We start from the raw sequence: 26264 nt of genomic DNA on the forward strand, positions 1-26264 counted from the left end.
TTTTTCCAAAATAAAATAAAATAAAATCCCTAAACCTTATCCCAATATTCTCAAACCCCACATGCATTCACTGATTATAAGCCTACTTTCATTATTATATTTCAACTTTCCTTTTAATATTCATGAGACCCACATAAGGAAAATGTATCATCTTTTATTCTCTACATTTTCAATAGGATAATCACTCATCTCTCTCTTATCTAATATTATCATTCCTCATTCTGTATAATGTTGAATGTTTTCAACACTTTCTAAGATTTTAATTAAACTCTTATTTTAAAACTATCTTCAAATTTGACTTTTTCCTATTTTATTTTTTAATTTTTAATATAAGCATTTCCTTCATAAAAGCCAAATATATTTAGTTTATAATTCTCTTTTAAAAATATATTTAGTTACTAGAGTGGTTTGAGCTAGTTAGATCAATCACATGTCCACTTTTTCTTTGGCTATCCAAACCACTGACTATAGGTTTGATATGTTATTCCAAGGTCTTGTTACTTTTTTCTATATCAATCTTTAAGAGTATTTTTCCAATGGGCTCTTACATCACTGTTTTCTTTTTCTTTAATATGAATGCAAAGAGTGGTATTAGGTTGTTGTAGCAAATAAATTTATTTAGTAAAAACTATGGAATTATTCGAATTTAATTATCCTATTAGGTTGGTATATATTATAACGCTTTGTTTCTATATTAAACGTGATTAAAAAGATTTCAACATACAATTGATTTGACAAAAAGTTGGTACAACAATTTTTTTTAGAATAAGAAATAAATTCATTTGAATTTTCTACTGTGTTCCATATAGCCACCTGTAAAATGCTTTTCATTTGTTCAATGCTACTTTAAAAAGAAAAAAAAAACAAGTAAAGTTCACCTACTTTGGATTAAAATATCAAAAGTCTTGTTTTTGTTATAAACCATTAAAATTTTGTTAATAATAATGTCAAGAGTGAGAATACTTAAAAGTCTTTTAACTTTGATCACTTGTGTGTGTTTTTTCATATATATATATAAGGAGAATAAAGGGAATTAAAATATTATTTAAATTAATAAATAAAATATTTAGTACTTTTAAAACTAATACTAAAATACTAAAATTATTCACCAATTATAACCAAATAATTGAATCGTTTCAATTTCTTTTTGTTATTTATTTATGGCAATTCCATTCAATTTTTGTTTTTGTTATAGATTTAATATGTGATATTTTATGGCTAATCTTTTATATTAGACATTGAAACCTTAAAAGATATGTAGAAATTAATGTTCACATGCAGATGAAAATTTAATATGATATTTAAATAATGAAATAAATAAAAAAATTGAAAAATGGAATTTTCTCCAACTTTTTTCGGTTCGGTGAAATTCTCTTCAATGTTGGTACAACTTACAACTTCACCAAGTGTCATTATTTACAGGCAATTTGACAAGTAGGATGTGACATTAAATGATCACTAAGATATCGTATTTGTTTGAAACATGGTCCATGCCAGGTATCTATATATCCATAGTATTTATAATAGTTAAATAATAATAACAAGAAAAGGTTAATTATAGTAAAATTATTAAATTTTGTATAAGTGATTTGAGTTTTTGAATGCTATATCTTTCTTCATTAGTCATATTTTGAAAGAAATAACATCTAAGAAGAAGAAGAAGAAGAAGAAAGGGTATAATTTTGTGTGTGTTGTGAATTGTGATGACGGGCAAGTGAAGATGGGCACGTCAGCTTGGGAACAATTTGTTTCTTTAATATATATATGAATGGATCGGGTCCTCCACTCCCCGTGAATGAAAACAGCTATACCCAAAAGGTTACAAATCAATAATGTTGTCCTTCAAATGACGACATTGCCCCTCTTTTACACATTTTATTACTACTCGAATAAAAAAAAGATAGTTTGCATATCAAACAATTTTACATTCTAAATACTAGCTATTACGACTCACTAATGTTTCTAAAGTGGTTGGGGGTGTTGAATTGTGATGGATTATAATAATTTGCATATTTAAAGTGTAACTTAAAACCCATTGCTGAAGAGTGTGTCCATGAATGTTTAGTGGTGTGTGGAAATAGAAGAAGAATAGAAGGGATTGGTTATATAGTAGAATTTTGGGAGGTTTGGGAGGAGGGAGGACCCCACACTGAATTTGGATAAAGCTCACACATCAACGTTTGTATATAAATCCACGTGTCGCCTATACTGCCAGCTGTCCTAGATAAGTGCGCCACATAGTTGAATGTCGCCACGTTTCACTTCTGATTCCGACTACTCCCTTTCCTCCCACTTTCCTTTTCCCAATTATTCTTCACTGCCTAATACCAGATAAGTTTTGGTTTTCGGATAGGATCACGACAAAAATACCCAATCAAACAAATCAAACTACACTACAAAACTACCTATTTCTTTTTAATATTTCTCTTCCATTTTCGGGTTTCTTTCAATTTTAATAAAACTACAAAAAAAGACTTGCTTTCTTTATAGTAATTTGAAAGAGAAAAAAAAAGAAGGATATTGCATTGGAGAATTATCCCAACTATTTTGTAATGGTAAATAATAATTAGATTAGCAGACGTGGAATTAGCTGTCTAATCCGCAATGCAGTGGACCCTCTCTTTTCTTTCACGCGGCGGCTAGTTCGCCCAGCTAGGATGCCTGGACCCCACCCTCATATTTTACCTATAAATTCCTCCAACCTTCCTTTTGCTTTCCAAATACCACGTCAATCTCCTCTATCTTCTTCTCCTTCTTCTTCTTCTTCTCATATCTCTCACTAAACCAATGGTGAAGATTCCGGTAAATGTGCCCACTTCCGCTGAGGATAGTGACTTCACGTGTGGAACGGCTAGCTTTTCCGATGTCTTTTTTAGGTATCTAGAGGACGGTGAGACGTCCTCATCTGGGAGTTTCTGTAACTCTGACGACGAAGACGAACAAAACTCCTTCGACCTCAAAGAGAGTAAGGCGTTTTGGAATTCTCAGGATGAACTTCTTCAGGTACTCACCCATTTTAATCTCCTGATTTCACTCGATCCGATTTTAATTAGATCAAAAACAAAAACGAGATGAAGAAAACAGAGCTCCGTAAATTAATCATTGAATTTCATTTTTCAGACGACGTTACGGAGAACGACTTCGGTAGAGTCAAGACTCCGCCGAGCGACGGCAATGATTCTAAGGGAAATAAGCATGGAATCAACGATATGCGAGTGTGGGACGTCGCCGTCTGGAAGCTGCCGGAACTGCTGGCAGAGAGAGATCTGTAATCGCTTACGAATCACCGGTTTAAATTGCGCTGTGTGCAAATCGAAATGGAGAAGCTCATCAGACATTCCATCAGGTAAAAAAATATATACATAAATAAACTAATTTATCAACGGAAAATCCGTAAAAGAATTGAATCTGATTAGAAGAAGCCCTAATTTTTCAGGGGAACATTCGTATTTAGAAGTGTTGGACAATTCAAATTCGAGAAGAGGGGAAGTACGGGTGGTGATCGAGCTCAATTTTAGGGCAGAGTTCGAGATGGCGAGAGCAAATGAAGAATACAACAAATTAATCCGGCGATTACCGGAGGTTTTTGTGGGGAAAGAGGAGAGATTATGGTCATTGATTAAGATCTTATGCACGGCGGCGAAGAGGTGTACGAAAGAGAAGAAGATGCATCTGGCTCCATGGAGGAAGCAGAAATATATGCAATCGAAGTGGGTGGGGCGGAGGGAGAGGGAGAGGGCGGCGACGGTACCATTGCCGGTGAGTTTCAGGGAGCGGCCGGCGAAATCGAAGGCGTCGATGTTGACATTCGATCTTGTAGATAATTTGGGTGGCCTGCATTGTACGGCTGTTGAAGTTGTTTGAGGCGATTTTGGTAATTGTGCTTTGCTTTCTTAGAAAATTGTATATATAAATCAAATCTTTATTTGTTCCTTTTTCTAATGCCGAGAGTTGTTAATCAAGTTGTGTATTTTGTAGGTTCAAATAAATCTTTCTTTCATCCCTCTCTATATTTTGATTTTGAAAATCTAAATTATTGATCTTATGGTTATATATATATTCAGAAATGTATGGTGGAAAAACTTAAGATCCGAAATTATAGTGCGACGGTGACTTCCAATTCAAGAATTTTATTTATGAAGGAGTAATATTGTAACTTAACATAATATAATATAATATATAATTTAGTTTTATATTCTAAGCTAAAATTGGTAGTTGCCTTGTTTGGGTGAGTACAATATTAATCTTAATAAAATTTATATATTTGGTGACTTATAGAAATGTCCGTCAATATAGATATTTTATCAATATTATATCTATAATGATATTTTTTAATCTTTGATAGCCTTTAATCGTATATAAGATAAGAAGGGAAATGTGGTGTTAAAGAATGTCATTCCTATCTTTATCCAACTCAAAATTCTACCTCACTCAACTCAATTCCAAGTTACAACCTTTCCATATATAAAAAAAGATAATAAAAATTTGAATTTGAATATTTGGTTTGAAAAACTATAGCCTATTTTTCTTAAGTGATCAATCAATTAAAATTGTGTAAAATTAATCATGTGATTTTTAACATAATATATGATTTAGATTCTTGCTTGATTGGGTTGGGCTGGTTATTATGAATAGTTCAAGAAACTTGTAGTTCAAGAAACTTGTGTGTTTTTACTACAATCTAAGCCTCAATCCAATCGTATGGTTCACACATTGGGTCTTCCAAGATCCCCCGTTTGACTCTCATGGGTTTTGGCTCTCCTTAGGAGTCCTATCAGGTCTCTCTAGGCTTTGATACATCTTTTGAGCTCTATTACACTCTTTCTTATGAGTTATCTAAGCTCTCCTATACTTTTCATCCTATCAATTATCTAAGCTCTATTAGCCTTTTCCATGATTTTTTTTTATACTCTTTCAGCTCTCCTTTAAGGCTCTCATGGGACCTATGTACTCTCTCTCGAGACTCTACTCATAGGTCCTATTTGCTCTCTCCAGGCCCTCTCCATGAGTTCATTTTTACCTCTATATAGACTCTTCTTATTGGTTCTCTAAGATTTCTTTAAGCTCTTCCAATTTATAAATTCTATACATCTCCTAGACGTTCAACTAGGCTCCCTCATAAGCCTCTCATATTTCTCTTAACTTTTGAAATCAACGTATCTTAAACTTACACACAACATCGATACACTACAAGAAATAAGATCTTCCCCAACGTCACCCTCATGTCAACGTTGGAGAAAGCACGTAGGGGATATTTTCCCCGATGTCGATCACGTCGACGACAAGAAACCATTCATTAGCGCACTTTGCCAACATGTTGGGGAAGGCTTTCCCTAACGTGGATTTTCTCCGATGTGCGACGTGTGTCAAGGAAGGCTTTTTTTTTTTTTTTTTGTTAGTTAATTTATTGTTTATTTTATTTTATTTCTTTTTTCTTTTGTAATTATTCTTTTCGATATCACTTCGTAACATTAACAAAATTTGCAGTAAATTATGAAAATTAAAATATTTCAATTAATTAAAAAACAATGTACACGAAAAATGTTCAATACAAAAACAATTACATTAACAGAAGAAAAAAAATGAAAGTTATGTATTTTTAATTTAATTAAAAAACAATGTACACGAAAAATGTTCAATACAAAAACAATTACATTAACAAAAGAAAAAAAATGAAAGTTATGTATTATGCTCTAGTTACAAACGTCAAACCTACAAATGACATAAAAGTACAGTTAGAATATCACATATGCAAAGTTAAACAAATTAAATATTGAAAAGTACATATCCAAAGTGATCACGACCCTCTCTATGCTTGACTCATCTCCTCCATTTGTCATGCATGGTCCGCTATTTGTCGGTCTCTCTCCTCCTCCCTCAGGTGTTGTTCTAATTCAATCATGCGGTTAACGTTTTCAAGGCTCACTTTTAGTTCGCTAACTTTCGTCATGTGTGCCTGGTGATCATACATATTAGAGAAAGAAGATGAATCAGAACTCATCCTAGACTTGGGTTTTGGGTCCCAACCAAAACATTTGAATAACCCAGTTATTTTTGTCAACATCTTGTATCGTGTCGGAATTTCTCTAATTTTTTGTAGTGATAATAAAATGCAGCTCAGCTCCTTCCATCATAATGCCCATACATTAGAGAAAAAACTAAGTCAAATGTAGTAAAAAGGAAAGCAGGAAAAAGCTAAAAATCTTAAAGTGTATTGTTGCTCTCAAATTAATCTGATGTCCATGTGAACAAAGACTTTATAAAAGAGAATACTTACAAAGTATTGCATGTGTTCATCCATATATAGGCCAAGCCTTTAGACGAAAGGCCACTTTAGATATGAATAATTATTGATCATTAACCTTTTTACTTTACAATTTCAAATATAATCTTTTTTAAAAGCTTACAATTTGTATGGAGCATTTATAATGTTGGGGTAGTGGGTTGTTATAGTTAGCGATTATTGTTATAATCTTTAGACTATAATAATATGAAACATCTTCCAACTTGATTTAGATGTGAGTCATTGAGTTCACACTTAACAACGTTACTATAAGCTTTATTATCGGATATGTTTGAAAGTGATGATTCTCAAAAGGTTAAAACTATTTTATTATTAAATTAAATTATAAAATATTTAATTTTATTATCAATTTTTTTAAGTATTTACTTTTATCATTAATGCAACAATTTGATTGATTTCTTTAAATTTAACCGAAAAAAGTTAACCTTTTAGTCTCCAAGTTTTAAAAATGTATTTTATTTTTTTTGTTTTTGAAGTTTTAAGAATAAACTAATTTGATTCTCGAATTTTCATAACATACAGTTTGTCTTTAAAACAAAAATATGTTAAATCAGTTATTAGTCATTTTGGATGAATAAAAAGAAAAGAAATAAATGGGCTAACAAGAGTAAATCTCAAACATAAAATTGTTGAGTTTGAAAACTCAAATTAAAAACACATATGAGAACTCAAACTAACCCTTAGAATTTAAGTTTGAGTTATCAAAATATCATTTTTTATAATAATTTAAAATAAGTATGTTTATATATATATATATATATCATAAATGAAAATTCAAATTTAGGTTAGGTCAACTGGAGTGTGGCCAAACTGAATGCAAACCAAATTTAATGAACAAAAAATGTAATTTTGGTTCATTGCCGCTAATGTTAATTACGTACACATTTACAAATTTCAAATATTAGACCACGAAGGATAACGTTCAAAAGGAAAATAGTGGCCTAAGGGGTCAAAGTCAACGAAATTTCTAGTTAGCTTTAAATATATTAAAGTTCTTTTGGAGTTGTTGTAACTTTCAAAACCATCCTTATCAACTTTACTATTTTTTTTTTTTTTTAAAAAAATCATTTAGAAAAAAGCAGGAAAAATAATGTTTAGTAAATATAATTTTAATTATTCAAATTTTAAAATATAGGTATAGTGTTAGATAAACTAATACTAAGGTTTAACTTAATTCAGGAGTACTAACTTATTAATTATGGATATATAGATGAAAAAGAACAAATTAGAAAAGTGGGTGGGTGCATGAGTCATGAGTTATGACCATACAATTAGAAAGGGAATTGGCATTAGCCGCAATTCAAACAGTGACATAAAGATGAACTTCCCAATTTGGGGTCACATCTCTCCATCCAGACTTCATCACCTTTTTCTCTTTTCCATCATTCAATTCTCATAATGGTTCTTCATTAATACATCTTTGATTCACATCATTCTCCAATATATACATCATACCATCAACTAATTCTTGTGATTTCAAAAAAAAGTTGAAGGATGAAACAAATTTCTCTATGTATTTTGTGGGAAAATCACATAGATCATATATCCAAAGTTGTTAAAAAAACATTTTTGTTCTCCGACCTTTCCAAATTTTTGGTTTATAACGAGAAATGATAGAAATTAAATTTTCACAAATGGAACTAAATTGTTACTTTTATAAAAGTTTAGACACCAAAAGTATATCAATATACTAACTAATTCTTTTACTAGACAAATAAAATTTTTGTATATGTAAATGTAGATGTGACGTGTGACATTGTTTTTTATTTCTTTCTTTTTATTAGTTAGCAAGCTATTGTTGGTAAAATTGAGGAGAATCGAAAGAATTTAAGAAAGGGTTGAAAGAAAGTATGTAATATATAACAATTTGATAGAAAATATTTATGATTAAAAAGTTGGGAGGAAATTTGTTAATTAAGAATGTTAGGTATATAGGTATAGTCATATATTTAATTGGACTTAAATTGACAAATTAATCCAACTATTTAAAAAGTGTTAGCCAAGGATATATTAATTTTGTAGTTAGAATGAGAACCAAATTTAAACTTACATATGATTGGCCTATGTATAAAAAGAAAAGAAAAAAGAGAAGTGCAGAAAGTATATTTAAAGGATGTGTGTACCCTACAATTTAGAGAATAAGAATATATTTTGTAAAATCTTAATGGAGTTAAATTAATTATTCTAAGAAAATGTAAGAATAATGTCCCAATCTTGAGATTTTTTTTTTCTTTTATATATATATATGTATGTATGAATAAATACACAAAGTTTTAGTTGAATTCAAAAGACAATTCTAAAAATAATATTGGTTTTATTGTTAGATGTGAAATCAAATTTGCTTTAATAAAGTTGAGTCCCACATTCTTTTCTATTTTTGGAAAAGTCTCGTTTTTTTCAGTATAAAAGAAGAAGCATTTTGGAGTCCATAACCTATAGTTTATTAAATCAGATTTTATTAACAAAGGGGTCTTTTTCAATATATTATAATATGATGCAAAGATTCCTAAAATAATAATAATAATAAGGAATAAGACAAAGAATCGTGCATGGTTGACTATATATATAATTTATAATTAAATACGAGTACCAAAATGAACCTAAATTGATTATCAACGGAACTCACGCTAGTACATTACAAGTTTGATCCAAAATGTTAAAATAGTTACTATATTTGATAAGTAATAAGTGTATTTTTTTCAACTCGGGTAGAATTTGTATGTGTAAATAAAGTTACCTCACTCAATTAAGAAAGAAAGTAACCCATGGAATGTGTAACGGAAAACAATTACTTTTATTGTTATAAGACCTTTTAGATGGTACTTAAATAAAGTTATCGAGATTTTTGTTTTAAGTGAACAATATCATACAATTGTGAAGATAAGTGCATCCTTTCGTTATAATTATGAATGAGTTTTTTCTTTTGTTTGAGTACAAAAATTGTAGGAATAAGGATCGAACTAATTACCTATAGGATTCAATTCTTAGTAAATTGTACAATTTAGATTCGCTAAATTCATACGTGCATTCAATTTTTGTATGTACTTAATCATCTTCAAATATCATATTGGACAATCGTAATTAATGCATGGACATTTTTAAAGAAATTTTTAATTAAAAACTGCTTTTAATTCAGATTATAACAATTTTTAATTAATAACCAAAAAATCTTGCTAATTTATTTTTTAAATCTTGTAGGCCAACATAGTAATACACTTTAACTAAATAAACTCAAATTAAAACCTAATTTTCTTCCTTTAGGAAACTTCAATCTCTCACATCTCCTCTCAACTCTCAACTCTCAACTGCACACCATTTATTTATTTATTTTATTTATCAAATTGAAATCTTAAAACAAATTAGAAGAATGATATTGAGTAGAACTAAAAAACTCATATATTGGTGTTTAACATCAATGACAAAGTAAAATAAAATAAGTACAACACCTAGTTCAAAATAAAGTCTGCCTCAAAATTGTATGTGAATGAATTCTATCAAAAATATATGGGTTGAGAAAGTGAATTAGAATGATAATAGGCCAAAATTGTAAGAATCAAAATTTGGAAAACATCATTTTATGATTAGTGCTAAGTTTTAAAATATTATATCTATTCCTAAATTTTATAGTTTAATTTTGAATTTGGTTCTCTAAGTATAATTATGAGCATATCTCGTACATATATTTGAATGCAAATTTTGTTATTCTTTTTGGTGATATTCAAACTTTTGTCCAATAATGTTCATAAATCGTAATCCATAATCTCGAATGCTTTAAATCTCAGGTCCCTCCAGTGGCGGACTGCTGACGTAACTTTGCTGCCATCACTCAAAATGACGTTCTCTACTTTTCCATGAAGGTATATAATACATATAAATCTCCCTCCTTCGCTTCAACAACATTTCCCTAAATCAAACACACATTTCCCATTCATCCTTCTTCATCTAATTAATGGATCCCAATTTTCAGTTCTCCGCTTCATCCTCCACCGCCGCCAAGATCGAACGCCGAATCATAGAAAAAAACCGAAGAAATCAAATGAAAAACCTCTGTGATCAACTCAAGTCCCTCGTCCCACAACAAGATTCAAAGGTCCTTTCTAGCTCATTCCCAACCGTTGAACAAAATATTCTCTGTTTTTATACTCTCTGTTTTTAATGCAGGAGGTTTCATTGGCATTGCCCGATCAGATTGATGTAGCAATTAAGTACATAAAAGACCTGGAGAAGAGAGTGAATTCAGCTAAAGAAAAGAAAAATCGATTGCAAGGGAAAAATAAAAGCGCCATAAACATGGATTCTTCTTCTTCTTCTTCTTCTTCTTCGTCTTCTCCTCAGCTTAAAATAAACCAAATGGGTAAAAGTTTAGAGATAATATTAAGCAGTGGAAATGATAACCAGTATCTGTTATGTGAAACCCTTCGGATTCTTGAAGAAGAAGGCACTGAAGTTGTGAGTGCAAGCTTCTCTGTTTCTGGGAACTCTGTTTTCCACACCATCCATGCACAAGTAATAATCTTACAAGAGTTTGATATAGTAAATGACATTATATTTTATTTATGATGGTAACGATGGAGTTTTGATGGTGCAGCTTGGTGATTCGATGGTCGAATTTGGGATGACGAAAGCGACGGAGAGATTGACGAGATTGGTTTACAGGTCGAACAGCGATGTTGAATTGCAGAAGGAGGAGAAGCAATGGTGGAAGGAATTTCCATCTGAGAATTGGGAGTTTTAAGTATGGAAAATATTATGTTTAATTAAGAAAGGAAACACACATGAGATTCTAAAACAGAAAAAGAAAAAGTACTGAAAACAGAAAGTATTTGTGAGTCACAGTTTGTTGGTTCCAAATGTATTGGGACTTTACAACAAAACAACTTCGGTCTATGCATCTGTTGAATAAGAAATTTTGAGACCAATCACAAGTTGCCACATCATTTATTAAGTTAATGATGAAAAGTACAAATAATTAAATTTGGGACTAATTAAAATTGACAAATGCCCCAAATTAAAGAGTTAAAATAAATAAATTGGTCATTCTAATAATGCCACATGTTTTCATATTAATCGTTGGATTAAGTTAATCATTTTAGTTCAATTAAGCAAAAAAAAATAAGCTTAATTGAGCCCAAAGACTAAATATAACCTAAGTCCATATGGTTGAGCCCATGGGTCTGGTCCATGGACCAACCAAGTTCAAACCCATAAAGCCCACCAGTGAACTCTATAAATAGAGGAATTCTCTTCATTTGCAGGGGTTGGAAAATTTTGACTCTAGAAGATCTAAAGAGAATTCTTCCAAGAGCTAGAAGACTCCCTAACTTCTGAAGTTGACCACCCTCGAAGATTAAAGCTGTTTTGAAGATACAAACTTTCTTCCAAGACTCCAACTTCAAGAACATCACGTGCTCCGCTTCCTCAAATCAAGCGTAAGCATTCAACCAACTTGAAGAACATCACGTGCTCCGCTTCTCCAAATCAAGCGTAGACGTTCAACAAACTTCAAGAACATCACGTGCTCCGCTTCCTCCAAATCAAGCGTAGACATACAGTTGAGAGAGAATCAGAGGATCAAATTCTAGAGATTGAACCGCATCGCATCAAATCAACAAAAATACAACATCAACCCAAGTTTAAGTCCACGAATTAAATTTCTCCGGAAATCTCGTGCGAACAAATTGGCACGCCCAGTGGGATCATCTCTACCTCTCATCTCTCTCTCATCATCTAGATCTACAAGCAAATCAATGGCATCAAAGAAAGCTGCATCCAAATCTTCAGCTGCAAGCGACACCTACACGGGACCTATCACCCGTAGTCGTTCCAAGGGGATCATCCAAGGGCAAGACCAAGGTTCCGCCATCGCGCAGAGCATCCTGAAGCAATTGATGGAATCTCCTAAAGCTGGAATTGTCATCAAGGAAAATCCTCTATATAATGATTATGATTCTGCCTCTAGCAGGTCACTGAAAGAAGCACACCCAGATGTGATGTCCGTCATGATGGCTGATGTAGCAGTCGAGACTGCCATGGCGGAGATGGAGAGAAAAATTAATCTCCTGATGAAGGTTGTTGATGAACGAGACCACGAAATTGCAGCTTTAAAGGAGCAGATGCAGACTCGTGAAACTGCTGAATCGAGTCAAACTCCTGTCGTTAAAGTTGATGACAAAGGGAAGAACGTGGTACAAGAAAATCAGCCACAACAACAATCAACTTCTGTGGCTTCTCTCTCGGTTCAACAATTACAAGATATGATCACAAGCTCCATCAGAGCACAATATGGAGGCCCATCTCAGACTTCTTTCATGTACTCTAAACCATACACCAAAAGAATCGACAACTTGAGAATGCCGCTTGGATATCAGCCTCCAAAATTCCAGCAGTTTGACGGAAAGGGCAATCCAAAACAGCACGTTGCTCACTTCGTCGAAACATGTGAGAATGCAGGATCAAGAGGAGATCAACTAGTCAGACAATTTGTTCGAAGCTTGAAAGGAAATGCTTTTGAATGGTATACTGATCTGGAGCCAGAAAGCATTGAGAGTTGGGAACAACTAGAAAAGGAGTTTTTCAATCGCTTCTACAGCACCAGGCGTACTGTAAGCATGATGGAGCTTACAAATACGAAACAAAGAAAGGGAGAACCAGTCATCGACTACATCAATAGATGGAGAGCTCTAAGTCTTGACTGTAAAGATCGGCTCACCGAACTACAATGTGCACCCAAGGCATGCACTGGGGACTCCTCTACATTTTGCAGGGAATAAAGCCCCGCACATATGAAGAACTGGCAACTCGAGCTCATGATATGGAGTTGAGCATCGCCAGTAGAGGAACTAAAGATTTTCTTGTTCCTGAAGTAAAGAAAGATAAGAAAGAGATGAAAGGTGCTGAAAAGATAGTGAAAAGCACCTCGAAAGAATCTATGGTCGTAAACACAACCCCGCTGAAATTCTCCAAAGGAAAGGAAGCGAGGGTTGAAAAGAAGGATGATGGAAGCGAAAGGCGACGTCTGACTTTAAAAGAAAGGCAGGAAAAAGTTTACCCATTTCCTGATTCAGATATCGCTGACATGCTAGAGCAACTACTAGAGAAGCAGCTGATCCAGCTGCCAGAATGTAAACGACCTGAGCAAGCAGGAAAGGTAGATGATCCCAATTACTGCAAGTATCATCGGGTCATCAGTCATCCAGTAGAGAAATGCTTCGTGCTGAAGGAGCTAATTCTAAGGTTGGCTCGTGAGAAAAGGATTGAGCTAGATTTGGAGGAAGTAGCTCAAACAAACCACGCTGAAGTGACGATAATGTCTGAGGCTTCTTCGTCGAGATTGATTTTTGAGCAAAGGAAAAGCTTGGTCCAGTTCGGGACCTTTGAGCCTATAGTTGTCCAATTCTTTCAGGAAATCTCATACGAGGATCCTCAAGGAGAGAAAAGACCAATCGAAGAAGACGATGAAGGGTGGATAGTGGTGACCCACCGAAAGAAAAGACAGTCGATCCCGACCCAAAGAGAGTCTCGCTCTTACCAAAACTATAGAAGAGGAAATAAGACTCAAAAGAATAAGAAAAAGAAGAAGACTTATAAGCTTAAGCTCGTACATAATGAAGACATGAATTTCTCTCGACCTCAACGCTTAGTGACCTTGGCAGACTTCCTTCCAAAAAGCTTCCTTTGTGATCATCAGGATGAAGACCCAGAAGTCGTTGCGTGTCATGCTATCAACACAACGGAGGAAGAAATAATCCCTCCAAGATCACTAGAAGGAGAGGGAGTATCAAAAGACCTTTCAAGGTTTAATGTAGAGGATCTATTATCACTTCCTCAAGAGACCAAAACCATCCTTATTGATGCATTGCTAAATTCAAGAGCATCAAGTTCGAGTACTCCGACTATGACATATGAGAGTGGTTCTTATTGTATGTCTATAGACTTCTCAGATGAGGATTTGTTGTTGGGATCTAAACTTCATAATAGACCTTTGTATGTTTCTGGATACGTTCGAGAACAGAGAGTCGATCGAATTCTCATTGATAATGGCTCAGCTGTCAACATAATGCCAAAGTCGACTATGTGGCAATTAGGCATCTTGATGGACGAGCTCTCAAGTAGCAAGCTAGTAATTCAAGGTTTTAACCAAGGTAGCCAAAGAGCAATAGGTATGATACGGTTAGAACTCATAATTGGCGACCTAAAGGCCAGCGCATTGTTTCATGTCATAGACTCAAGGACTACTTACAAGTTGTTACTAGGGCGTCCTTGGATTCATGGAAACGGAGTAGTAACTTCAACACTGCATCAGTGCTTCAAATTTTATCAGGACGGTGTAAAGAAGGTTGAAGCCGACTCTAATCCATTCTCAGAAGCTGAGTCTCACTTCGCAGATGCAAAGTTTTATTCAAAGAATAATAATATTTTAGAAGTTTTGCCTGCAGAAACCCCTCTTACAAAAGGAGAAGATAATTCACAACTGAAATCACTCGCAACCACAGAACCACATGAAAGTGCGAGAACCTTTAACTCTGGAAAGGGTGAAACATACACTCGCAACACAAAGGGTATGATCTTGAAGAATGAAAATGCTGCAAACACACCAGTTTTGCGTTATGTCCCTCTGTCAAGGCGCAAGAAAGGTGAATCACCATTCATGGAGTCTCCAAAAGGTTTGAAAGTTGGGGACATCGAAATCATAAAAGAAAGCTTCACTACACCAACTAACTAAGATAGCGAAGCAGGAGGTAAAGGTAGATCTGGTGGAAGCAAACTTGCCCCAAAGGCGAACGAAAGACGGATTCGACCCCAAGGCTTACAAATTGATGGCGAAAGCAGGTTATGACTTCACAGCTCACACCGAGTTTAAAAGCTTGGAAATTCATGACCGACTTGAGCTCTCCTCAACTCAAAAGAAGCTTCTACGGGAAGGACATTCTATACCCGTGTCGAGAAAAGGACTCGGATACAAGTCGCCAGAACCGATCCGTATAACTAAAAAGGGGAAGGAAAAAGTGGTTGACATCAATCATATAACTATAGAGGAGGATGACAATACTGACGTAAAAGAAGGTGATAATCAGAGAATCTCAGTATTTGATCGAATTAGACCATCTGTTGCACGTCCCGTAGTATTTGAAAGGCTAGGCATGACAGAGGCAGAAAGAGAAAGGCTCCAGTCAGTACCAAACCTTGAGAGACATTCGGTCTTTCGAAGGCTAACTACGACTCCGATAAAGGAAGAGAGCACATGCCATGCCTTGACAGCTACAAGACCATCAGCCTTTGAAAGGCTAGGTGTGTCTAAAAAGAAAAATGTACAAGCACCCCGTGCTCCGATTTTTAATCATCTCAGGGATAAAGGATCACACGACAACATTGATTCCAATATAGATACAAAGAAGAAGGAACCAATGTCTCGTGTGAAAGTTTGGCGTCGAATTAAGCATACAGATGTCGATAATTATCGTAGTAAGAAGTTTCCTTGCGAGACAAAGGAAAATGGAGAAATTCATAGCAACGTTCCTTCTCGCATGAAAAGAAAAACTTTTGTTACTCTCAATACAAGTCAAGGTTCGTTAAAGGTAAAAAGACATGATGTTATACTAACGAATCCTGAAAAAGAAGGGTCAGAACAAGGGGAAGGTGAAACTTCATGTCATCACATCACCATTGTTGAGGAATCAGAGACTGGAACTCATGAAGAAGACGCAGAAAATGCCCCACAAAGTTTAGAGGATGGTGGTCAATCTACTGTAGACGAGCTAAAAGAGGTGAACCTTGGTACAATAGAGGAACCACGTTCGACTTTCATTAGTGCGTCCCTCTCTAATGAAGAGGTGGATAAATATATGAGTTTGCTCACCGAATACAGGGACATCTTTGCGTGGTCGTACAAGGAGATGCCAGGACTTGACCCAAAAGTAGCAGTCCATCATCTTGCAATTAAACCCGGATATCGACCGATTAAACAAGCACAACGACGTTTTCGACCGGAGCTTATCCCTCAAATCGAGGTGGAAGTCAACAAGTTGATCGAAGCAGGATTCATTCGCGAGGTCAAATATCCAACGTGGATAGCAAACATTGTCCCTGTTAGAAAAAAAAATGGACAACTTCGCGTTTGTGTAGACTTTCGCGATCTGAATAATGCATGCCCTAAAGATGATTTTCCCTTGCCCATCACCGAAATCATGGTTGATGCCACTACTGGACACGAGGCGTTGTCATTTATGGATGGGTCGTCTGGATATAATCAAATACGGATGGCCCTCTCAGATGAAGAAATGACAGCTTTCAGAACTCCAAAGGGAATATACTGTTACAAAGTGATGCCCTTTGGATTGAAAAATGCCGGCGCTACTTATCAACGTGCCATGCAGAAAGTGTTTGATGACATGTTGCACAGGTATGTTGAATGTTATGTTGATGATCTTGTAGTCAAAACAAAGAGACGACAAGACCATTTGAAGGATCTAAAAGTCGTGTTTGATCGCTTGCGAAAATATCAGCTAAGGATGAACCCTCTCAAGTGTGCGTTTGGTGTAACTTCAGGAAAATTTCTTGGCTTCATTGTAAGGCATCGAGGGATCGAAATAGACCAGTCCAAGATTGATGCCATTCAGAAGATGTCAAGACCTAAAAGTTTGCATGACCTAAGAAGTCTCCAAGGACGATTGGCTTACATCCGAAGGTTCATCTCTAACTTGGCCGGTCGGTGTCAACCTTTTCAAAAGTTGATGAGAAAAGGAGAAAATTTTGTGTGGGATGAAGCTTGTCAGAACGCTTTTGATAGCATAAAGAAATACTTGCTTACTCCCCCAGTGCTGGGAGCTCCAGTACCTGACAAACCACTAATATTGTACATTGCTGCACAAGAAAGGTCCTTAGGAGCATTACTGGCACAAGAAGAGGTAAAGGGAAAGGAGCGTTCTCTCTACTATCTAAGCAGAACATTAATTGGGGCTGAAGTTAACTATTCTCCTATCGAAAAGATGTGTCTTGCACTTTTCTTTGCCATTGATAAGTTGAGGCATTATATGCAGGCCTTCACGGTTCATCTAGTGGCAAAAGCAGACCCTATAAAGTATGTTCTATCCAGGCCAATCATCGCTGGACGCTTAGCCAAATGGGCGGTTCTACTCCAACAATATGACATTGTCTATATTCCCCAAAAGGCGATAAAAGGACAAGCGCTAGCAGACTTTTTAGCAGACCACCCAATTCCTTCGGATTGGAAGTTATGTGATGACCTACCAGACGATGAGGTTTTCTTCACAGAAGTTATGGAACCTTGGACTATGTACTTCGATGGTGCAGCTCGAAGAAGTGGTGCGGGGGCAGGCATTGTCCTCATTTTCTCCTGAGAAGCATATGTTGCCTTATAGCTTTGCACTTTCCGAATTGTGTTCAAACAATGTGGCTGAATATCAGGCTTTGATAATTGGCCTTCAAATAGCATTAGAAATCGGAGTGTCATTCATAGAGGTCTATGGTGATTCAAAATTGATAATCAATCAACTCTCGCTTCAATATGACGTGAAACATGAAGACTTGAAGCCATATTTTGCTTATGCTCGACAATTGATGGAAAAGTTTGATAATGTGATGTTAGAACATGTCCCTAGAGTAGAAAATAAGAGAGCGGATGCATTGGCAAATTTAGCCACGGCCTTGACCATGCCAGATGATGTAACTCTGAACATACCACTTTGTCAACGATGGATTATACCCCCAGTTAGGCCTGAATGTCAGGAAGTGAACATGGCAACATCCTATTTGATTGATGAAGAAGATTGGCGTCAACCCATCATAGAGTATCTTGAACATGGAAAGCTTCCAAAGGATTCTCGTCATAAAATTGAGATACGAAGAAGGGCAGCACACTTCATTTATTACAAGGGAACTTTATATCGCCGTTCTCTTGAAGGGCTCTTCCTTCGATGTCTCGGAAAGGAAGATTCGGTAAAAGCTCTAAAGGAAGTACATGCAGGTGTTTGTGGAGCACATCAATCGGGACCAAAGCTTCAATTCCAGCTAAGAAGAATGGGCTACTACTGGCCTAGAGATGATCCAAGATTCAATAGACTATGTGAAGAAGTGTGAGCCTTGTCAATACCATGCAAACTTCATACACCAACCTCCAGAACCTCTTCATCCAACTGTGGCTTCTTGGCCTTTTGAGGCTTGGGGACTCGATCTGGTTGGCCCCATTACACCAAAATCATCAGCAGGACATTCTTATATCCTAGCAGCAACAGACTATTTTTCAAGGTGGGCTGAGGCCATTTCATTGAGAGAAGCCAAGAAGGAGAACGTGGCAGACTTTATTCGAACACACATCATCTATCGATACGGTATTCCACATCGAATCGTGACGGATAATGGAAAGCAATTCTCCAATAGTATGATGGACAAGTTATGTGAAAAATTCAAATTCAAGCAATATAAGTCATCCATGTACAACGCAGCTGCGAATGGACTAGCAGAAGCATTCAACAAAACATTGTGTAATCTTTTAAAGAAAATTGTCTCCAAGTCAAAGAGGGATTGGCAAGAAAAGATCGGCGAGGCATTATGGGCTTATCGGACGACTCATCGCACCCCTACAGGGGTTACACCATATTCGCTTGTTTACGGTGTGGAGGCTGTCCTTCCTCTCGAAAGGGAAATTCCGTCACTAAGAATGGCAGTAGAGAGGGATTGACTACCGAAGATAATGTGAAGTTACGTCTTCAAGAATTAGAAGCACTTGACGAAAAGCGATTAGAGGCTCAGCAAGCATTGGAATGTTATCAAGCGAGAATGTCCAAAGCTTTTGATAAACACGTTAAACCTCGCTCCTTTCAAGTCGGTGATCTAGTACTTGCCGTAAGGAGACCGATCATCACAACAAGGCATACAGGAAATAAGTTCACACCTAAATGGGATGGACCTTACATTGTTAAAGAAGTTTATACAAATGGCGCATACAAGATCGTTGATCAAGACGGACTACGAATTGGCCCAATCAATGGTAAATTTCTTAAAAATTTTATGCTTAATTTTGTTAGGTAAAAAAAAAAAAAAAAAAGTTGAACTACGTTATGACTTGATCCCTATATTATAAAGGGTACGTAGGCAGCTTAAGGAAAACCTTAAGCCCAGTCCAGCAAAAAAAAAAAAAGTTGAACTACGTTATGACTTGATCCCTATATTATAAAGGGTACGTAGGCAGCTTAAGGAAAACCTTAAGCCCAGTCCAGCAAAAAAAAAAAAGTTGAACTACGTTATGACTTGATCCTATATTATAAAGGGTACGTAGGCAGCTTAAGGGAAACCTTAAGCCCAGTCCAGCAAAAAAAAAAAGTTGAACTACGTTATGACTTGATCCCTACATTATAAAGGTACGTAGGCAACTTAAAAGAAAACTTTAAGTTCAGTCCACCATTATAAAAAAAAAAAAAAAAAAAAAACCTTGAACTACGTCTGAGTTAATTCTTTTCTTCAAAGGGTGTTCATCTCTACTAAGGAATCATAACAAATTGGGGGCAAATCCCTAAATTCAAGATGTTCATCTTTAGTAACAATGAGATGAAATAAATTGAAGATGTACAAACTCCGTGCAAAGACTATGTACAAGTTGAGTGCATGTAAAAAGAAAAAAAAAAAGAATCTCAAAATCAAGCTCAAAGGCATCATTAATGATCCCTCAATTCAAGCATAAAATTTCATTGATGATTCCTTATATTCAAGTTTGAAGGCTTCATCGATGCTGCAGCTCCAGCTCTTTGAGAGGATAACGATGGTACAACTTTGATAGGACGACGATCGGGCAGCTCTGCCTTCGCCTCTCCAAGATGAAAACGACAGTGTAACATCGTTTCTGCCTCTTGAAGAAGATGCATGCAATGCTAAAGCTTTAACCTCTGCTTCATCTTCAGCTTATTGCAAACCGAAGAGGATTCATCTTCATCTTCTTTCTAAGTTTTTGCAATCGAAGATGATTCATCTTCATCTGCTCTAAGGTGTCGCAAGTGAGAGGATTCATCTTTGTCTTTCTCCATGTGTTACAACCGAGATGATTCATCTTCATCTTCACCTAGGAGTCGCAATCAAAGAAGATTCAATGTTCATCTTCTTCGTCCAGGTGTAACAACCGAGATGATTCATACTTTCTATACTGCTCTTAAGGAGTGTCGCAGTGAGAGATTCATCTTTGCTTCTCCGTACTGTGTTTTGCAACCGGACGGATTATCTCATCTTCTCCTAAGAATTGGCGACTGAGAGATTCACCTTCATCTTCTGTTCAGGGTGTCGCAAACCAGAAGAAGGATTCATCCTTTAATCTCTTCCAGTGCTTGGGCAACCAAAGAGGATTCATCTTCATCTTCTTTCATATGACGTAGGCCGGAAGGATTCACCTTCATCTCTTCTAAGGTGGCTACAACCGATGAGATTCATACTTCATCTTCTCATTGGAAGCAACTGAGAAGAGTTCATCGTTCAATCTTCTCCCTAAGAGTCCACAACCGAGTAAGATTCAACACTTCATCTTCTTTCAGGTGTCGCAAACCAAAAAGATTCAATCTTCATCTCCTTTAGAGTGCAAGCGCAAGAGAATTCATCTTTCAATCTTCTTCATATGTCGTAAGGCCAGGAGGATTCACCCTTCATCTTCTTCTAAAGGTTGCTAAACAATCAGAGATGATTCATCTTCATCTTCTCTATGATGTCATAAGCTGAGAAGATCATACTTCATCTTCTCCCAAAGTGCTGCAATCGAAAATGATTTTCATACTTCTCTCATATGTCATAGCCGAGAGGATCATCTTCATCTCTTCCCATACTGTCCATAGCTCGAGAGAATTTAATTCATTCTTCTTCCAAGTGCTGCAACTGAAGAGAATTCAATTCTTGCATCTCCTCCATATGTCATAGCCGAAGAGAATTCATCTTCATCTTCTCCTATATGCGTAGCTGAGGAATATTCATCTTTATCATCCTAACAGGTGTCGGCAACCTCGCCGATGGAATTCATTCATCAGCTCTAAGGTGTCGCAAGCTAGATGATTCATCTTCATCTTCTCCCTAGTACACAACCAAGAAAAGAAAGAAAAAAAAAAAGGAGAAGCAAGAAGAAGAAAGAAGAAAATGATGAAAGAAGAAAGAAAGGAAGAAGAAGAAAAAAAAAAGCAAAAAAGAAAGAAGAAAAAGAAAAACAAAACAAAAAGAAAGAAAACAAAAAAAAACAAAAGATAAGAAGAAGAAGAAGAAACAAAAAGAAAGAAGCAAAAAGAAAAAAACAAAAAGATAAGAAGAATAGAAGAAGAAGAAAAAAAAAGAAGAAGCTCAATTGGTGATAACGAAGATCGAAGCCCGGAGACGATGACAGAGTCGATCTCTCCTACTAGGGCGATAGATCTGACGGCAAAAGCCCGATCGTCCTAGAAGAAGCTCAAACAAAGTCATTTCTGCAAACGAAGATTGAAGCCCGACGATGACAGAGTCGATCTCTCCTACTAGGGCGATAGATCTGACGGCAAAAGCCCCGATCGTCCCTAGAAGAAGCTCAACAAAGTCATTTCTGCAAACGAAGATTGAAGCCCGACGATGACAGAGTCGATCTCTCCTACTAGGGCGATAGATCTGACGGCAAAAGCCCGATCGTCCCTAGAAGAAGCTCAACAAAGTCATTTCTGCAAACGAAGATTGAAGCCCCGACGATGACAGAGTCGATCTCTCCAACTAGGGCGATAGATCTGACGGCAAAAGCCGATCGTCCCTAGAAGAAGCTCAACAAAGTCATTTCTGCAAACGAAGATCGAAGCCCGACGATGACAGAGTCGATCTCTCCTACTAGGGATATCTGACGGCAGAAGCCCGATCGTCCTAGAAGAAGCTCGACAAAGTCATTCCTGCAAAAAAAAAAAAAAAACAAAACAAAAACAAAAAAAAAAACAAACAAAAAAACAAAACAAACAGAAAAAAAAAAAAAAACACACACACACAAAAAAAGAGAAAAATAAAAAAAAGAGAAAGGGAGAAGAAAAGTTTTCTATACCTTTTGCGATTTGATGAGGAATAAGCGTTGGATGAGGTATAAGTGAGTAGGGTATGAGTCTATTTATAAGCCCAACAAATCCAATTCCTAAAAGGATTAGGAATGATATTTAATTATTTTTTTAAAAAAACAATCCAATTCCTAAAGGAATAGGAATGATTTTTTAAAAAATATATATATAAAGAAAAGATAATCCAATTATCTTATTTTATTTTAAATTATTTCTTTTTTTTGGATAAATCTCAAGTTTAACTTTTATTGAGATATTTAAAATATTTAAAAATTTCAAATTTTTAAAAATATATATACATATATATATATATAATATTCTCAATTCAAAATTCAAGTTAAATTAACTTGCATATATGACCTCCTTTTTATCATGAATTTAAATCGGAGCCATAAATCCAACTTTACCTAAGATTGAGGACCTGATTTTTTTTTATCTCAAATTAAAATTGGTCATTCCAAATTCTTATGCATCCCCAAGATAAATTAAGGTACGGTAGAAACCTTATCCTTATTTCAAAATTAAAATTTTGGTTATATTCCAAATTTTACTTTAAAAAAAAAAATCATCATATTAATTTTTTTTTTTCCCTCATCAATAAAATTAAGTGGGAAATAAAACTTTGAATTTTTTTTAAGGTTTGGCCATATTCCAACCCTTATTTTAAATTTAAATCAAACTCACGTACTAAATTCATAGTTTGATTAATTTGATATGTTGAATTGAGTAAAAAAAAAAAGGCTCGTACTTTGACTTCAAATTTATTTTTCCGAGATTCATTCACCCATATACGTGCATAAATCTCGAAAAGGGGGCATTTGTTGAATAAGAAATTTTGAGACCAATCACAAGTTGCCACATCATTTATTAAGTTAATGATGAAAAGTACAAATAATTAAATTTGGGACTAATTAAAATTGACACATGCCCAAATTAAAGAGTTAAAATAAATAAATTGGTCATTCTAAGAATGCCACATGTTTTCATATTAATCGTTGGATTAAGTTAATCATTTTAGTTCAATTAAGCCAAAAAAAATAAGCTTAATTGAGCCCAAAGACTAAATATAACCTAAGTCCATATGGTTGAGCCCATGGGTCTGGTCCATGGACCAACCAAGTTCAAACCCATAAAGCCCACCAGTGAACTCTATAAATAGAGGAATTCTCCTCATTTGTAGGGTTGGAAAATTTTGACTCTAGAAGATCCAGAGAGAATTCTTCCAAAAGCTAGAAGACTCCCTAACTTCTGAAGTTGACCACCTCGAAGATTGAAGCTGTTTTGAAGATACAAACTTTCTTCCAAGACTCCAACTTCAAGAACATCACGTGCTCCGCTTCCTCAAATCAAGCGTAAGCATTCAACCAACTTGAAGAACATCACGTGCTCCGCTTCTCCAAATCAAGCGTAGACGTTCAACAAACTTCAAGAACATCACGTGCTCCGCTTCTCCAAATCAAGCGTAGACGTTCAACAAACTTCAAGAACATCACGTGCTCCGCTTCCTCCAAATCAAGCGTAGACATACAGTTGAGAGAGAATCAGAGGATCAAATTCTAGAGATTGAACCGCATCGCATCAAATCAACAAAAATACAACATCAACCCAAGTTCAAGTCCACGAATTAAATTTCTCCGGAAATCTCGTGCGAACAAATTGGCACGCCCAGTGGGACCATCTCTACCTCTCATCTCTCTCTCATCATCTAGATCTACAAGCAAATCAATGGCATCAAAGAAAGCTGCATCCAAATCTTCAGCTGCAAGCGACACCTACACGGGACCTATCACCCGTAGTCGTTCCAAGGGGATCATCCAAGGGCAAGACCAAGGTTCCGCCATCGCGCAGAGCATCCTGAAGCAATTGATGGAATCTCCTAAAGCTGGAATTGTCATCAAGGAAAATCCTCTATATAATGATTATGATTCTGCCTCTAGCAGGTCACTGAAAGAAGCACACCCAGATGTGATGTCCGTCATGATGGCTGATGTAGCAGTCGAGACTGCCATGGCGGAGATGGAGAGAAAAATTAATCTCCTGATGAAGGTTGTTGATGAACGAGACCACGAAATTGCAGCTTTAAAGGAGCAGATGCAGACTCGTGAAACTGCTGAATCGAGTCAAACTCCTGTCGTTAAAGTTGATGACAAAGGGAAGAACGTGGTACAAGAAAATCAGCCACAACAACAATCAACTTCTGTGGCTTCTCTCTCGGTTCAACAATTACAAGATATGATCACAAGCTCCATCAGAGCACAATATGGAGGCCCATCTCAGACTTCTTTCATGTACTCTAAACCATACACCAAAAGAATCGACAACTTGAGAATGCCGCTTGGATATCAGCCTCCAAAATTCCAGCAGTTTGACGGAAAGGGCAATCCAAAACAGCACGTTGCTCACTTCGTCGAAACATGTGAGAATGCAGGATCAAGAGGAGATCAACTAGTCAGACAATTTGTTCGAAGCTTGAAAGGAAATGCTTTTGAATGGTATACTGATCTGGAGCCAGAAAGCATTGAGAGTTGGGAACAACTAGAAAAGGAGTTTCTCAATCGCTTCTACAGCACCAGGCGTACTGTAAGCATGATGGAGCTTACAAATACGAAACAAAGAAAGGGAGAACCAGTCATCGACTACATCAATAGATGGAGAGCTCTAAGTCTTGACTGTAAAGATCGGCTCACCGAACTGTCGGCTGTAGAAATGTGCACCCAAGGCATGCACTGGGGACTCCTCTACATTTTGCAGGGAATAAAGCCCCGCACATTTGAAGAACTGGCAACTCGAGCTCATGATATGGAGTTGAGCATCGCCAGTAGAGGAACTAAAGATTTTCTTGTTCCTGAAGTAAAGAAAGATAAGAAAGAGATGAAAGGTGCTGAAAAGATAGTGAAAAGCACCCGAAAGAATCTATGGTCGTAAACACAACCCCGCTGAAATTCTCCAAAGGAAAGGAAGCGAGGGTTGAAAAGAAGGATGATGGAAGCGAAAGGCGACGTCTGACTTTAAAAGAAAGGCAGGAAAAAGTTTACCCATTTCCTGATTCAGATATCGCTGACATGCTAGAGCAACTACTAGAGAAGCAGCTGATCCAGCTGCCAGAATGTAAACGACCTGAGCAAGCAGGAAAGGTAGATGATCCCAATTACTGCAAGTATCATCGGGTCATCAGTCATCCAGTAGAGAAATGCTTCGTGCTGAAGGAGCTAATTCTAAGGTTGGCTCGTGAGAAAAGGATTGAGCTAGATTTGGAGGAAGTAGCTCAAACAAACCACGCTGAAGTGACGATAATGTCTGAGGCTTCTTCGTCGAGATTGATTTTTGAGCAAAGGAAAAGCTTGGTCCAGTTCGGGACCTTTGAGCCTATAGTTGTCCAATTCTTTCAGGAAATCTCATACGAGGATCCTCAAGGAGAGAAAAGACCAATTGAAGAAGACGATGAAGGGTGGATAGTGGTGACCCACCGAAAGAAAAGACAGTCGATCCCGACCCAAAGAGAGTCTCGCTCTTACCAAAACTATAGAAGAGGAAATAAGACTCAAAAGAATAAGAAAAAGAAGAAGACTCATAAGCTTAAGCTCGTACATAATGAAGACATGAATTTCTCTCGACCTCAACGCTTAGTGACCTTGGCAGACTTCCTTCCAAAAAGCTTCCTTTGTGATCATCAGGATGAAGACCCAGAAGTCGTTGCGTGTCATGCTATCAACACAACGGAGGAAGAAATAATCCCTCCAAGATCACTAGAAGGAGAGGGAGTATCAAAAGACCTTTCAAGGTTTAATGTAGAGGATCTATTATCACTTCCTCAAGAGACCAAAACCATCCTTATTGATGCATTGCTAAATTCAAGAGCATCAAGTTCGAGTACTCCGACTATGACATATGAGAGTGGTTCTTATTGTATGTCTATA

General features: G+C 36.2%; 3 protein-coding genes across 3 annotated transcripts; all 3 read left to right on the top strand.

The window, feature by feature from the left end:
- The first annotated feature begins 2704 nt into the window (after nucleotides 1-2704).
- Nucleotides 2705-4027, top strand: LOC101216632. The gene is made up of 3 exons (XM_004136977.3): nucleotides 2705-3003; nucleotides 3121-3346; nucleotides 3437-4027. Exons 1-3 carry the CDS (start codon nucleotides 2788-2790, stop codon nucleotides 3862-3864), a joined length of 870 nt encoding a protein of 289 aa, XP_004137025.1. The 5' UTR covers nucleotides 2705-2787; the 3' UTR covers nucleotides 3865-4027.
- A 6186-nt stretch (nucleotides 4028-10213) lies between these two features.
- On the top strand, nucleotides 10214-11223 carry LOC105436232 (transcription factor bHLH162). The gene is made up of 3 exons (XM_011661406.2): nucleotides 10214-10394; nucleotides 10466-10810; nucleotides 10893-11223. The coding sequence occupies exons 1-3, from the start codon at nucleotides 10254-10256 to the stop codon at nucleotides 11037-11039; spliced, it is 633 nt and encodes a 210-aa protein (XP_011659708.1). The 5' UTR covers nucleotides 10214-10253; the 3' UTR covers nucleotides 11040-11223.
- Nucleotides 11224-11997: 774 nt separating this feature from the next.
- LOC116405107 lies at nucleotides 11998-25272 on the top strand. Its single transcript, XM_031888798.1, has 2 exons — nucleotides 11998-13003; nucleotides 25025-25272. Exons 1-2 carry the CDS (start codon nucleotides 12052-12054, stop codon nucleotides 25270-25272), a joined length of 1200 nt encoding a protein of 399 aa, XP_031744658.1. The 5' UTR covers nucleotides 11998-12051.
- Nucleotides 25273-26264: the final 992 nt, after the last annotated feature.

Source organism: Cucumis sativus, chromosome 7 (genome assembly GCF_000004075.3).
Source record: "Cucumis sativus cultivar 9930 chromosome 7, Cucumber_9930_V3, whole genome shotgun sequence".
Classification (NCBI taxonomy): domain Eukaryota; kingdom Viridiplantae; phylum Streptophyta; class Magnoliopsida; order Cucurbitales; family Cucurbitaceae; genus Cucumis; species Cucumis sativus.